Genomic DNA, 14,924 nt, shown 5'->3' with positions numbered 1-14,924 from the left:
GCACTAGTTCCTACTTAACTATTCAAGATACTTGAGGGAGTTAACTAATAAATAGTAAGAAGTATAGCTAGTTTATAAAATAATTTTCACTCCTATGGCTTTTCTAATCCATTTTCTAGGGTCACGTCCTATAGTCAACACACTGCTCTGATACCATCTGTAACGACCAAACCTCGAAGGATTTGAGTCTCTGTGCTTACCGTGCTAGTCCCTGGATCGAGCTCGCTAGCACACACAGTATAGATGAATACCAGAATAGCAAGTGCATCATTTATTACATCGTATGATCCAGAATATATAAAATAAAACAATCTGCATAGCACTTGGCTAGCTCTATTCAATCAAACAACGGAAAGTAGCAGAAAATAACGATGAGTCCCATCATAGCCCACTGGCGATGCTGAGTGCAGACTCGTGACCCTAATGGTACCTTACTCTTCGTCAGAATATCCTGCAACATGAGACGTTGCAGCCATATAGGTCAATACTTGGAATGTATTGGCAAGTTACACATGAGTAATAATAAAGCAGACCTACATGTATATGCATAGTACAACAAAGGAAGGCTTGGGGGTTTATTCTGCAGAAAGCTGATTTTATCCTAATAACTAGCTAATAGTCAATTTTATTATTTAGTTCTTTTATTGCTACAATTAAATATACAAGGTTGAGTTGGCAAAATCAACTCCAACCTACCCTTTATTAAGTTGCCCAACAAATTTATTAGGCGTCACATCTGTCAAGATCATCCAACAACTGTAATGGCATAGTTGCTCAAATTTACCCATAACCGAGGCACGGCTAATCATGATTAGTTTTAATACTCTGCAGAGTTTAGTACGCTTTACCCACTGGACCCAACCCGAAGATTGAGACGAAGTCTTTCAAAAGCAGTCCCCTAGTCCCAACAGGAGGCCCATCCCAACTATTATATCAACATCTGCTGGCACATCCGGGCAAGGGTCCCACAACTGATTAACTAAGCCAGAGCCCATTTAGCCAGTGGTCGCACATGGAAGCTACTAGTCACTAAGTCTGTCTGATCTTTTTGAGCCTGGGCGGCCGTCCACTTACATTTAGAGGGTATAAACCATGATGTTCTTGAAACCACCCTAGCAATACCACTTCCACCCAGAGGTGAATTAAATCCTGAGTTACTACTCAAATTATTATATATATTTATAATCCTCACATAAGCTCAATGAATACACGAAGCAACCCCGTCTAGAAAGCATAGCAAAACTACAACTACCATGATCTGCAAAGACGGGAGATAGCTCAACAACATAACCAAAATATATAGTATTCCTATACATGCATATATTCATAGTGTGATATAACTACATGCATAGAAAACAATAGGTAAAGTATGATCAACATGTAACTTGCCTTGGTTCTGGTTCAGAAAGTCACACTCCTGACAGTAGCTCACGTCGCACTCCGAACAATCTACACGTTTCACACAATTCAACAAATCAATCACCGGAACATGAAAAGAACCAAAACAAAACCAACAGCAATAAAACCATTTTTGAAACTCAACAACAGCAGCATAACAGCACCTAAATAGCACTACGGTCACAAAGCAAAAAGAATCACTCGATTCCGCTGAACGGTTTGAAAGTTACGGCCTCCGGAAGGTTTGATTCAAATTCAAACGAATTCAAATTTGAACAGTGCAAACATGCGCAAAGTTGGTACTGTGATATTGTGCTGATTTTTGTGAGATCATAGGAAAAAGAATCACCTAGTTCGGATATACAGAATAGAAGATATAGCTAATTGAAGTTTTGAGTGAAAAACTGAAAAAAAACAAAACAACAATATAAAACTCATGAATAGTGCACGTGCGGTTACTGTAGCAGGCGCTGTAGATTTTGCCATGTGGCATCGCCCGATTGGCCGGGGTGTGTTGCGCGCGCGTGCTCACCAGAGAACAGGGGACGCAGCGGCGGCGGGTCGGGCGTCGGTGGTGGAGCTTCTCCGGCGGGTCTCCGGTGAAGGTGAAGCGACGGATGGGTGAGGCGGTGAGTAGCGGAGGTGGTGGTGGTGTTCAACGGCGGTGGGGCGTCCTCTACTGACGGTGGCGAGTATGTGAACGGCGGCTGCTCCGGTGCGTCGGCTCGGCGGCGGGTGGTCGCTCTGGTGTGCTCTGGTCCATAGAAGCGAGTCAAAACGCAGGCAACCGAGCGGGGAAAACGAGGAAGCAGGCGGCTGAGCTCTGCGAGTTCTTACGGCGACGGCAACGACCGGCGAACGACGGCGTGGACTCTGGCGAGATCTGTTTCGCCTTAGCTCCCGCGTGTGGCAACGAGGAAGATCGAGGAGGGGGTGCGGGGGCTATCGAGTGTTGGGCTCGCGTACGGTGTCCCTAGGTTGCACGGGGTTGACCAGGGGCGCGTGACGAACCGGCTCGGCCTTGGCGTGCGTGCGTGCGTGCGACGGCTGCAGTGTCCGGCTCGGGGTAAGGGACGGGTGCGTGGCGGGGTCCGCTGGCAAAGAGAGAGAGACAGCGGGTCGGGCGCTGGTGCGGGTCGGATCGGGTGTGTACCGCTTCGCGTGGGCTGCAGTGGCTGTGGGATGCAGCGGTGTGGTGCTGGGCCGTGGGCGTTGGGCTGCGTAGTGCGCTACGCTGCGGTGTTGCGTGCTGTGTTTTTTTTCCTTTTCTTTAAACAAAAACTACAGCAGTAAAAATAACTAAAAATAAAACCACAATATAAAAACTAAATAAAAAATACGTAGACACATAGTAAAATCTATACTGCTAATATAAACTACAGGAACACTAGTTCCTCACCTAATGCAATTTTAGAAATTCATTTTGATGCAAAAGGCGACACAAACAGTAAAATAACACACAATTAAAATACTTTGAAGATCACAAAATTACCAGAACATATCAGATGAACTGGAAATAATATTCTGCACATTATGAACATTTTTAAAATAGGGGAGAAGCCATGTTATCTCCACTCCAAATATGTTGCCTTTTGTTGCATAATGATTTGAATATTCTGAAAAATCAAATAATGCAATAAAAATATGATATGCATATGAATGATCTATTAACATCCTAATTTAGGAAAATTGGGATGTTACACACTTACTCTATGAAACCGTAGCATCTCGGAGTCACCGAACTGCATCTCGGTTTGACCGAAATTGCATGTTTAGATTCTGTTAATGCTTCAGTGTCTCCGAGTTTGTCATATCGGTAGCTCCAAAATGCTTCCTGCAGAAAACTAAAATTAAGTTTTTTGTCTCAATATTTTTGCAAAATAGCTGTGCTTTGTGATGCTCATCCACTCTACCTATACCTATCTATTCACATGGTTAGTTTCAGAGATGTCAGAGGACAGTGACAGTCAGAACAGGTCTGAAGAGCAAGTGAATCTCAGTGAGGGCACTAGTCCCTCCAACAACTGTTATGATGATGGTAGCAGAAGTACTCCAAGCAACTTGCCTAAGGCTGCTACTAGGAAAAGGAAGAAGAGAACCTCAGAATCCGAGGATGAGGATTTTGTAGTTGAGGAGGAGGTCACCTCAAACTAAAAGGTGCTCAAGAAAGAGTATGCTGCTGCTGTTGCCACCAAGCCTGGAATGCAAAAGAAGGCTCCTGCCAAGAGAAACCCTATGTCAAAAGCCAGAGCCTCCACTCAAGAAACTATGGAGTTCACTCTTGAACCAAGGGAGGAAGAGGGTGCTGGAGGAAAGGAGAGGAAGGAGAGAGTCAAGAAGACTATGGCCAGAGTCATTGGCAGATCATCTATGATGAGAGATTCAAATGAAGATGAGGAGGAGGAAGAGTGTCGGAGTAATTGGACACGGATACCCCGAAGACGGCGAGACAATAAATCAAGACATCGGGGCTAGCAAACCCCTCAGTCCGACTGCCCGGCCGCTCCTGTCAGCTCCCCGTCCGACTGCTCTGCCCGGTCGGCTGCCGACTGCCGGCTGCTGACTGCGCCAACCAGCCGACTGCCGACTACGCCAACCAGCCGGCTGCCGATTGCAGCCCGACCCGACACCGACAAGACCCCGACGGGACGGCCATACCGCGGACGAGACAGCTGTACCGCGACGCCATCATCTACAGTGTACCTGTCCCCTTGGCACTATTCTATAAAGTGCCCAGGGGACAAGCAAGACATGCACCATGCCCCATACATGGCTTGGCTTGTAAGCTACCCAAGGTAGCTTACAACCAACGCCATGTCCCTTGCCCACTACACACTACATATAGCTGACCATCCATCCAGCCTCACACACGTATGAGCACACACTCATTCGGCCACTAGAGCATGCTTGCTCATCCCGGCCACAGATACATACATGAGGCTAGTAGCATATAGCACTCATCTAGATACAGCTCCAGGAGCACTCTGTACTACAGATATACCACATATACTTAGACATGTAGGAGTAGGGGTGTTATCTCTCCAGAGAGCCCCGAACCTGGGTAAACTAGCACGTGCTACTCGCAAACCCGTCCCTGGATATTCCGGCATCAGTCTTTCCCTCACACAAGCCACCTTGTGGCATATATCGTCTCGCACCCCCCGTGAGAATACCACGACATTTGGCGCCCACTGTGGGGCGGTACTATGCTACCGCGCTGCTGCTGGTTTCGCAGTCCGGGCGGGACCATCTTCGCCATCACCGCCGCGGCGTCGCGTTGTCTCTCCCATGGCGCTCGGGGGCTCGACTTCGACCCGCCCCCGGAGCGACCACGCGGGATGGTGCGCCCTCGCCGTCGGCCTCGCCGTCTTCATCATCTCTGCTGAGGCGGTCGCGCGGGACCGCGCGTCCTCGTCGGCAGCCTCGGCTTCATCCGCCTCGCTCTCCTCTTCGTGGACGCTCTGCGCCGCGTGCTTCTCTGTCCAAGCTCATCCATGGGCGCATACGCACTTCCCGTGCATTGGCTAGATGCAAGCAAGATATTGCCTGTACACTTCCCGTATCATACAATCCTCAAACGTTGGCAACACTTTGAGCATCTCCTTTCTTCAAAACCTTGTTTCCATCACCCAGACATGAGCACAGTTTGCCCCAAAACTGAATATACCGCTGCCTGACCTGATGCCCCGGCGCTGACTAGCTGCTACCATCGCCCGGCCGCGTGCACGCGGCTGTGGTCAGCGTCGGGCCACCTGACTGTGAAGGAGCTCAGTCCAGCGCCCACGCCCAGCGCCGCCTCATGCTCGCCCAACGGGCTCCCTGCAGCCCCCGCGCGCTGCTCCTGCCTTGCACGCCGACGGGCTCCCTGCAGATCCCGCGCACTGCTCCTCCCCTGCGCGCCTCACCCCGCTCCTGCCAGGTCCGCGCTTCCTGACGCATTGCCTTCACCGCGGCTCTCCCCTATGGTCGTCCCGCCTCGCTCACGCAGGCCGGCCGCACCGCCCCCGCCGGGTGCCGCCGTCGCCGCCTGCTCCGCAGTCGGCCGGCCGGCTCCCTTCGACCATCCTCCGCTCCGGCTCTCCGCCCGCTCCACGCACATGCGCCAACCACGCCGGCTGCTCAGTCGGGTGCCCAAGCGTCCGCCCAGCCTCGTCCCGCTCCCAGCGCTTGGGCCGGCTCCCCGACGCTGGCCCGCCCTGCGCCGGTTCCTCCCGTGCCGGCTTCCCCGCGCGCCACCTCGGGCGGGAGGCCCGTCCGCCTCGCCGCTATAGCCGGCCACTACCGCCCCGGCCGACTGCGGCTCCTGCACCAGCCCGCCTCCGTTCGCGGCGCGGCTCCACTGCTCCTCGCCTGCCCGCCTGCTCCCGCGCCGGCTGCGGTAGGCTGAGCCGGCTTCGGCCTCCCCCTCCACTTGGTCGCGCTCGTGTTCGCCTACTGCGCCTGCAGGCTCCGTTTGGCCTGCACCCGCATCATCGCCAGTCGGCCTCTGCCCGTCCGTCCTCTCAGCACCCCGCTACTCCCCTCGCCGGCTCCGGCTCCCGAGCACCTGGCCGCCGCTACCGCGCCCCTCGCCGGCTCCGGCTCCCGAGCACCCGGCTGCTCCCCTTGCCGGCTCCGGCTCCCGAGCACCCGACCACCGCTGCGCCCCTCGCCGGCTCCGGCTCCCAAGCACCCGGCCACCGCTGTGCCCCTCGTCGGCTCCGGCTCCCGAGCACCCGGCCGCCGCTGCTGCGCCCCTCGCCGGCTCCGGCTCCCGGCCACCGCTGCGCCCCTCGCCGGCTCCGGCTCCCGAGCACCCGGCTGCTTCCCTCGCCGGCTCCGGCTCTTGCGCACCCGGCTGCTACCGCGTTCCTCACCGGTCCCGGCCCCTGGGCGCCCGCGCGGCATCGGTTTTTGTCGCGTCCTGGCCGCCGGCTCCCGCCGCGTCCCGCCATGGCCGGCTGCTCCTGCAGGAGAAAGGCCGGTTACCCATCCGGCTTTGATAGAAAAAGACAAAGAGAAAAAAGAAAGAAGGGTCCGGCTCCCCGCGTGGAGTCGGACAGAAAGAGAGAAGAGAGAAGAAAGGGCCGGCTGGGGCAACGCAGAGCACCGACTGCCTAGTAGCCGGCCGGAAAAGTGGGCTGACTGCCCACAGCCGACTGCTGGAAAAAAAGAGAGAGAAAAGAAATGTGCGTCCGACTGCCAGATGTGCGTCGAACCGCTGGCTACCTGGCCGGCTGCAAAGCGCCCGACTGTTGTGTCGGGGTCCGCCCGCACAGCCGGCTAAAGAAAAAAAGAAGACAAAGTAGTCGCCGGGAGATCCGGCCCGACTGCTCAGTAGTCGGCCCGAATCTCGGGGGCTACACCCAACGGGTGCGCTGACGCGCCCGGGTGAATAAGAAGACAAAGTAGTTGCCGGGAGATCTGGCCCGACTGCTCAGCAGTTGGACCGAATCTCGGGCGCTACACCCAGTGGGTGCGCTGGCCCGCCCCCACGGAAGAAAACAAGAGACAAGAGAAGACTTTTGTCCGGCTGCCAGCAGCCGGCAGAGAAAAAAAAGAGAAGAAAAAGGCGCTGCAGACGCCTCGCCGCCTGGCCGGTCGAGCCTGACCGGCCGGGACCCCCCCTCCAAGCACCCGGAGGCTCGAAGGCTGCACCCAGCGGGTGCGCCGGCGCGCTCCGCGAGCGCCGAGCCGTGCCGGCTGTCTTCAACAACGACCACGACTACACGAAAATCATGTGAGCTCCTCACCCGCATATTTTTTGCACCACGCAAGCACGGACAATCCCGAGCGATGCTCGGGGGCTGTCTCCGCATTTTATTACAATAGCATCACTGTTTGCCCCGGCGCCAGCCAGAGTTGGCCCGGGGGCTGGCCGCTTGGCCTGAGACGTTAGTTCTCGCAGACGGCTTAGTACAGTGTGCGGTACCAAATGCCCACTCTTAGTCACAGGCCGCAGAGAAGTTGTCCGACTAGCAAGAGTGAATGCTGGAGGCCACCCACGCCAAAAACGCCCAGGAAGAAAAACGGATCGGGCGATCTGACTGTTTCCTTTACAAGTATCTACTCGGTTGAATCTGCTCCCAGACTCTGCACTTCGCGGCCCACTCTCAGCCACAGACCGCAGAGCGGCTGTCCGGCAAGCAAGAGCACAAGCCAAAAAGCGGAGGGAACACGAAAAATATTAAGGGGGCTCGGATGAAACCGAGTCGGCACCTTCCGCATAAAACTTGCAATGCTAAAAGCAAACATTTGATATATCTGCATGGACTAACTTTGTCTTTTTCATGATCATTTCCATGAACACTTGCCAAAAAACCTCCGCCCAACATTGCCAAGTTGCCCGGAGGCTTGGGGCTACTGTCGGAGTAATTGGACAGGGATACCCCGAAGACGGTGAGACAATAAATTAAGACATCGGGGCTAGCAAAGCCCCTCAGTCCGACTGCCCGGCCGCTACTGTCGGCTCCCCGTCCGACTGCTCTGCCCGGCCGGCTGTCGACTGCCGGCTGCCAACTATGCCAACCAGCCGGCTGCCGACTGCAGCCCGACCCGACACCGACAAGACCCCGATGGGACGGCCATACCGCGGACAGGACAGCTATACCGCGACGCCATCATCTACAGTGTACCTGTCCCCTTGGCACTATTCTATAAAGTGCCCAGGGGACAAGCATGACATGCACCATGCCCCATACATGGCTTGGCTTGTAAGCTACCCAAGGTAGCTTACAACCAACACCATGTCCCATGCCCACTACACACTACATATAGCTAACCATCCATCCATCCTCACACACGTATGAGCACACACTCATTCGGCCACTAGAGCATGCTTGCTCATCCTGGCCACAGATACATACATGAGGCTAGTAGCATATAGCACTCATGTAGATACAGCTCCAGGAGCACTCTGTACTACAGATATACCACATATACTCAGACATGCAGGAGTAGGGGTGTTATCTCTCCGGAGAGCCCCGAACCTGGGTAAACTAGCGCGTGCTACTCGCAAACCCGCCCTTGGATATTCCGGCAGCAGTCTTGCCCTCACACGAAGCCACCTTGTGGCATATGTCATCTCGGACCCCCCGTGAGAATACCACGACAAAGAGCCATCTACACCACCTACAAAGACTCAGAAGCTCATGAGGGATGCCATAAAGTCTGGGGCTGCTCCATCTAAGCCCAAGACAACCCCCAAGCCTCCAACTCAAGCTCAAGATCCAAAACCTTCTGCACCCAAGAGATCCACCAGAAACATCCTTGCTGCTGAGAAGAACAAGGCCCCAGTGCCTCAAGCTCAAGAGGATGAGGAGCCACAAGTGCTCAGAAAGATGAAGCCAATGATTCCTGATCATAGTGATGACCATCCTGTTGCTGAGAACATGAAGGAAAGAAAGGATGCATGTCTGAGATTGTGGAGACAGACTGATACCTATGCCACCAGGAGAAGGACTCCTGTAGATTATCATTTGCACACCAAGGAACAACAGGACTTCTATGAGTTTGTCTTGCTAGACAAGAAGCCTATTGTTAGTGATATGCGATGGGTTGACTGGACATACATCGATGACAATGACGACTACTCCTAGGTGTGCATGAGAGCTTTAGGATGAATTAAGTCGACAAGTTTGTTGGTCAGAAGTTGACAAAGTGGAATGATGAAATGATTATGCAATTCTACTCCACTGCTCATTTTATCCAGATGGCAAGATTGTCTGGATGACAGAAGGAACCAGGTATCAATCTATAATTTCTGAATGGGCAAGTTTACCAATGCTCCCAAGGAAGGTGAAAATGACACGGATGTATATGCCAAGCCAAGGAAGGATCACAACTCCATGGCAAACATGCACAAGACTATTCCAGATGATGCCTTGGAGACTCACAAGCTTGGGCCCATATATTATCTGCTGTCAGGACTGACCACCATCAACACCATCTTTAGGCACACTCTGTTGCCCAAGTCAGGAGATCATAGGATGATCCATGGTCACTCCATCAACTTGCTCCATATGTTTGATGTGCCACAAAAGTTCAAAGTGATGAGTTTGATAGTTGAAGCAGTGAAGAGAACTGCAGCTGATCAAAAGAGATAATGTGGATATGCCCCTCACATACAGATGTTGATCAACTCCAAGATGGGGACAGGGACATATCTTCTTGATAAAGAGCATCTTCCCCTGAGGCTAAAATTTGAGGAGAATGAGATTGTCATGGATGCCTCACATCCCACATGTGTTGAAGCCCAGGAGATGAGAGAGAGAGAGAGCAAAGGCTGCAAAAGCAGCTAGTGTACCAGATGCTTCACAAGTGATTCTCAAGACCAAGCAAGATCAACTCAGTTATCTGCTTGAGGCTACCGTGAGGATTGAGAAAGGCTTGGCCGCCCTGACTCGGAATCAAGAAAGTCTTGAGAGGATCATTTGAAGGAAATATACCCTAGATATGGATCACGTGATCATTTAGATGACTCAAGGGATGTCTATCTAAGTGGGAGTTCTTAAGTAATATGATTAATTGAACTTAAATTTATCATGAACTTAGTCCTGATAGTTTTTTGCATATCTATGTTGTAGATCAATGGCCCGTGCTACCATTCCCTTGAATTTTAATGAGTTCCTAGAGAAAGCTAAGTTGAAAGATGATGGTAGCAACTACACGGACTGGGTCTGTAACTTGAGGACTATCCTCATTACTACACAGAAGAATTACGCCCTTGATGCACCGCTAGGTGCAAGGCCTGCTACAGGAGCAACTCTGGACGTTATTAACGTCTGGCAAGCTAAATACGATGACTACTTGATAGTTCAGTGTGCCATGCTTTACGGCTTAGAATCGGGACTTCAAAGACGTTTTGAACGTCATGGAGCATATGAGATGTTCCGAGAGTTGAAGTTAATATTTCAAGAAAATGCCCGAGTTGAGAGATATGAAGTCTCCAACAAGTTCTATAGCTGTAAGATGGAGGAGAATAGTTCTGTCAGTGAACACATACTCAGAATGTCTGGGTACCATAAACACTTGACTCAGCTGGGAGTTAATCTTCCGGATGATAGTGTCATTGACAGAGTTCTTCAATCACTGCCACCAAGCTATAAAGGCTTCGTGATGAACTATAATATGCAAGGGATGAACAAGACGATTCCCGAGCTCTTTGCAATGCTCAAGGCCGCGGAGGTAGAAATCAAGAAGGAGCATCAAGTGTTGATGGTCAACAAGACCACTAGTTTCAAGAAAAAGGGAAAAGGAAAGAAGGGGAACTTCAAGAAGAATAGCAAGCAAGTTGCTGCTCCTGAGAAGAAGCCCAAGTCTGGGCCTAAGCCGGAAACTGAGTGCTTCTACTGTGAAGGGACTGGTCACTGGAAGCGGAACTGCCCCAAGTATTTGGCGGATAAGAAGGATGGCAAAGTGCAAGGTATATTTGATATAAATGTTATTGATGTGTACCTTACTAATCCTCCTAGTAGCGCCTGGGTATTTGATACTGGTTATGTTTCTCATATTTGCAACTCGAAACAGGGGCTACGAATTAAACGAAGATTGGCTAAGGACGAGGTGATGATGCGCATCGAAAATTATTCCATGGTCGATGTGATCGCCGTCGGCACACTACCTCTACATCTACCTTCGGGATTAGTTTTAGACCTGAATAATTGTTATTTGGTTCCAGCGTTGAGCATGAACATTACATCTAGATCTTGTTTGATGTGAGACGGTTATTCACTTAAATTAGAGAATAATGGTTGTTCTATTTATATGAGTAATATCTTTTATGGCCATGCACCCTTGTTGAGTGGTCTATTTTATGTTGAATCTCGATCGTGGTGACACACATATTCATAATATTGATGCCAAAAGATGCAAAGTTAATAATGATAGTGCAACTTATTTGTGGCACTACCGTTTAGGTCATATTGTTGTAAAGTGCATGAAGAAACTCCATGCTGATGGACTTTTGTAATCACTTGATTATGAATCACTTGATGCTTGCGAACCATGCCTCATGGGAAAGATGACCAAGACTCCATTCTCTGAAACAATGGAGCAAGCCACTGACTTATTGGAAATAATACATATTGAGGTATGCGGTCCGATGAGTGTTGAGGCTCACGGTGGGTATCGTTATTTTCTGACCTTCATAGATGATTTGAGCAGATATGGGTATATCTACTTGATGAAACATAAGTCTAAAACATTTGAAAAGTTCAAAGAATTTTAGAGTGAAGTGGAAAATCATCGTAACAAGAAAATAAAGTTTATATGATCTGATCGCGGAGGCGAATATTTGAGTTACGAGTTTGGTCTTCATTTAAAACAATGTGGAATAGTTTCGCAACTCACGCTAGCTGGAACACCACAGCGAAATGGTGTGTCCGAATGTCGTAACCGTACTTTATTAGATATGGTACGATCTATGATGTCTCTTACCAATTTACCACTATCGTTTTGGGTTATGCATTAGAGATAGCTGCATTCACGTTAAATAGGGTACCATCTAAATCCGTTGAGATGACACCATATGAATTTTGGTTTGGCAAGAAACCTAAGCTGTCGTTTCTTAAAGTTTGGGGTTACGATGCTTATGTGAAAAAGCTTCAGCCTGATAAGCTTGAACCCAAATCAGAGAAGTGCGTCTTCATAGGATACCCAAATGAAACTGGTGGGTACACCTTCTATCACAGATCCGATGGCAAGATATTTTTTTGCTCACAATGCATCCTTTCTAGAGAAGGAGTTTCTCTCGAAAGAAGTGAGTGGGAGGAATGTATAACTTGATGAGGTAGTTGTACCTTCTCTCGAATTGGGAAGTAATTCATCACAGAAATTAGTTCCAGTGATGCCTACACCAATTAGTGAGGAAGCTAATGATGATGATCATGAAACTTCAGATCAAGTTACTACTGAACCTGGTAGGTCAACCAGAGTACGTTCCACACCAGAGTGGTATGGTAAACCTGTTCTGGAAGTCATGTTACTAGACCATGACGAACCTATGAACTATGAGGAAGTGATGATGAGCCCAGATTCCGTGAAATGGCTGGAGGCCATGAAACCTGAGATGGGATCCATGTATGAGAACAAAGTATGGACTTTGGTTGACTTGCCCGATGATCGGCAAGCCATAGAAAATAAATGGATCTTCAAGAATAAGATTGACGCTTCAACTCCATCCGCGATCAAGTCAAGGAGGGAGACACAGAGATTTGCAAAATACACACAGATCTGAATGTTGCAGACCCGTTGACTAAGCCCCTTCCACAAGCAAAACATGATCAGTACCAAGACTCCATGGGTGTTAGAATCATTACTATATAATCTAGATTACTGACTCTAGTGCAAGTGGGAGACTAACGAAAATATGCCTTAGAGGAAATACTAAAATTGTTATTTATATTCCCTTATATCATTATAATTGTTTATTATTCATTCTAGCTAGAATGGTATTAATCGGAAAACTTGATACATGTGTGAATACATAGAAAAAACAAAGTGCCCCTAGTATGCCTCTACTTGACTAGCTCGTTAATCAAAGGGGATAATTAGATTTATGCCCCTAGTTGTGTCCCACTCGTCTGTTTTACCCCTAATTCCCAAAAGTCACCGGTTCTGTCCAAGTCACTTTGATCCTCTTATGCTTTTGCCCTTTGATCGTTTGACCGTCAGTTTGAAAACTTCATAACTAATTCATACAAAATCAAAAAAATGGAAATAAGATACCAAAATGTTCAGAAAAACATCACCTATATGTCAGTGTCATTTGCATTCATGAAAAAAGTGTTAGAAAGTGCACATCCGAGTTTTAACTCTTTTGATACCACCATGAATAGTAAACTCTAAAAAAATTCAAAAAAATTCAAAAAAATATGGTGGCAAAGAACGACAAGTTTTCTAAGTGTTTGCCAAGTTTCATTAGGGAACGACATTCCAGGAAGTCGTGGCAAAAAAATAATATATTTTGGAGTGCTGATTGTTTTTTTGCCGCGGCACCCACGAATGTTATTCCCTGATGAATCTTGGCAGACACTTAAAACATTTGTAGGAACCAATATGTAGGAACCAATATGAGCATCCAGGTTCTGCTGTTGGTTATTGATCAGAGACGTGTCTCGGTCATGTATACATAGTTCTCGAACCCGTGGGGTCCGCGCTTAATGTTCGATGACGATTTGTATTATGAGTTATGTGTTTTGGTGACCGAAGTTTGTTCGGAGACCCAGATGAGATCACGAACATGAAGAGGAGTCTCAAAATGGTTGGGAGGTAAAGATTGATATATTGGACGATGGTATTCGAACACCAAAATGGTTCCGGAATGTTTCGGAGTACCGGGAGGTTACTGCTACCTCTTGAGCACTGCGTTGGTTTTGCCTTGAAGAGGAAAGGGTGATGCAGCAAAGTAGCATAAATATTTCCTCAGTTTTTTAGAACCAAGGTATCAATCCGGTAGGAGACTACATGCAAGTCCCTCGTACCTACACAAACAAATAAGAACCTCGCAACCAACGTGATAAAAGGGGTTGTCAATCCCTTCACGATCACTTATGAGAGTGAGATCTGATAGAGTAATAAGATAAATATTTTTGGTATTTTTATGATATAGATTGAAAGTAAAGATTGCAAAATAAAATAGAATGGAAACTTATATGATAAAAGATAGACACTGGTGGCTTCCTCAAGATAGCATAAGTATTACGGTGGGTGAACAAATTACTGTCGAGCAATTGATAGAAAAGTGCATAATTATGAGAATATATAGGCGTGATCATGTATATAGGCATCACGTCCGTGATAAATAGACCGAAACGATTATGCATCTACTACTATTACTCCACACATCGACCGCTATCCAGCATGCATCTAGAGTATTAAGTTCATAACAACAGAGTAACACATTAGGCAAGATGACATTATGTAGAGGGATAAACTCAAGCAATATGATATAAACCCCATCTTTTTATCCTCGATGGCAACAATACAATACGTGCCTTGCTGCCCCTGCTGTCATTGGGAAAGGACACCGCAAGATTGAACCCAAAGCTAAGCACTTCCCATTGCAAGAAAGATCAATCTAGTAGGCCAAACCAAACTGATAATTCGAAGAGACTTGCAAAGATAACCAATCATACATAAAAGATTTTAGAGAAGAATCAAATATTGTTCATAGATAAACTTGATCATAAACCCACAATTCATCGGATCTCGACAAACACACCGCAAAAAGAATTACATCAAATAGATCTCCAAGAAGATCGAGGAGAACTTTGTATTGAGATCCAAAGAGAGAGAAGAAGCCATCTAGCTAATAACTATGGACCCGAAGGTCTGTGGTAAACTACTCACACATCATCGGAGAGGCTATGGTGTTGATGTAGAAGCCCTCCGTGATCGATTCCCCCTCCGGCGGAGCTCCAAAAAAAGGCCCCAAGATGGGATCTCTTGGGTAGAGAAGGTTGCGGCAATGGAAATAGGGTTTCGTGGTGCTCCTGGATGTTTTCGGGGTATATGGATATATATAGGAGGAAGAAGTAGGTCGGTGG

General features: G+C 48.6%; 1 protein-coding gene across 1 annotated transcript in view; it reads left to right on the top strand.

Annotated features, from left to right (window-relative positions):
• The first annotated feature begins 9,966 nt into the window (after positions 1-9,966).
• The window catches only part of LOC147991112 (uncharacterized), a 37,837-nt gene continuing 32,879 nt past the window's right edge, over positions 9,967-14,924 (top strand). The window contains exon 1 of the mRNA XM_087538528.1: positions 9,967-10,801. Within this exon, the coding sequence (XP_087394654.1) occupies positions 9,967-10,801 (835 nt within the window). The remainder of the gene's footprint in view (positions 10,802-14,924) is intronic.

This window comes from Triticum urartu, chromosome 1A, assembly GCF_056163025.1.
Source record: "Triticum urartu cultivar PI428250 chromosome 1A, HENAU_Tu73, whole genome shotgun sequence".
Lineage (NCBI taxonomy): Eukaryota > Viridiplantae > Streptophyta > Magnoliopsida > Poales > Poaceae > Triticum > Triticum urartu.
This window is presented reverse-complemented; position numbering and strand designations above follow the sequence as displayed.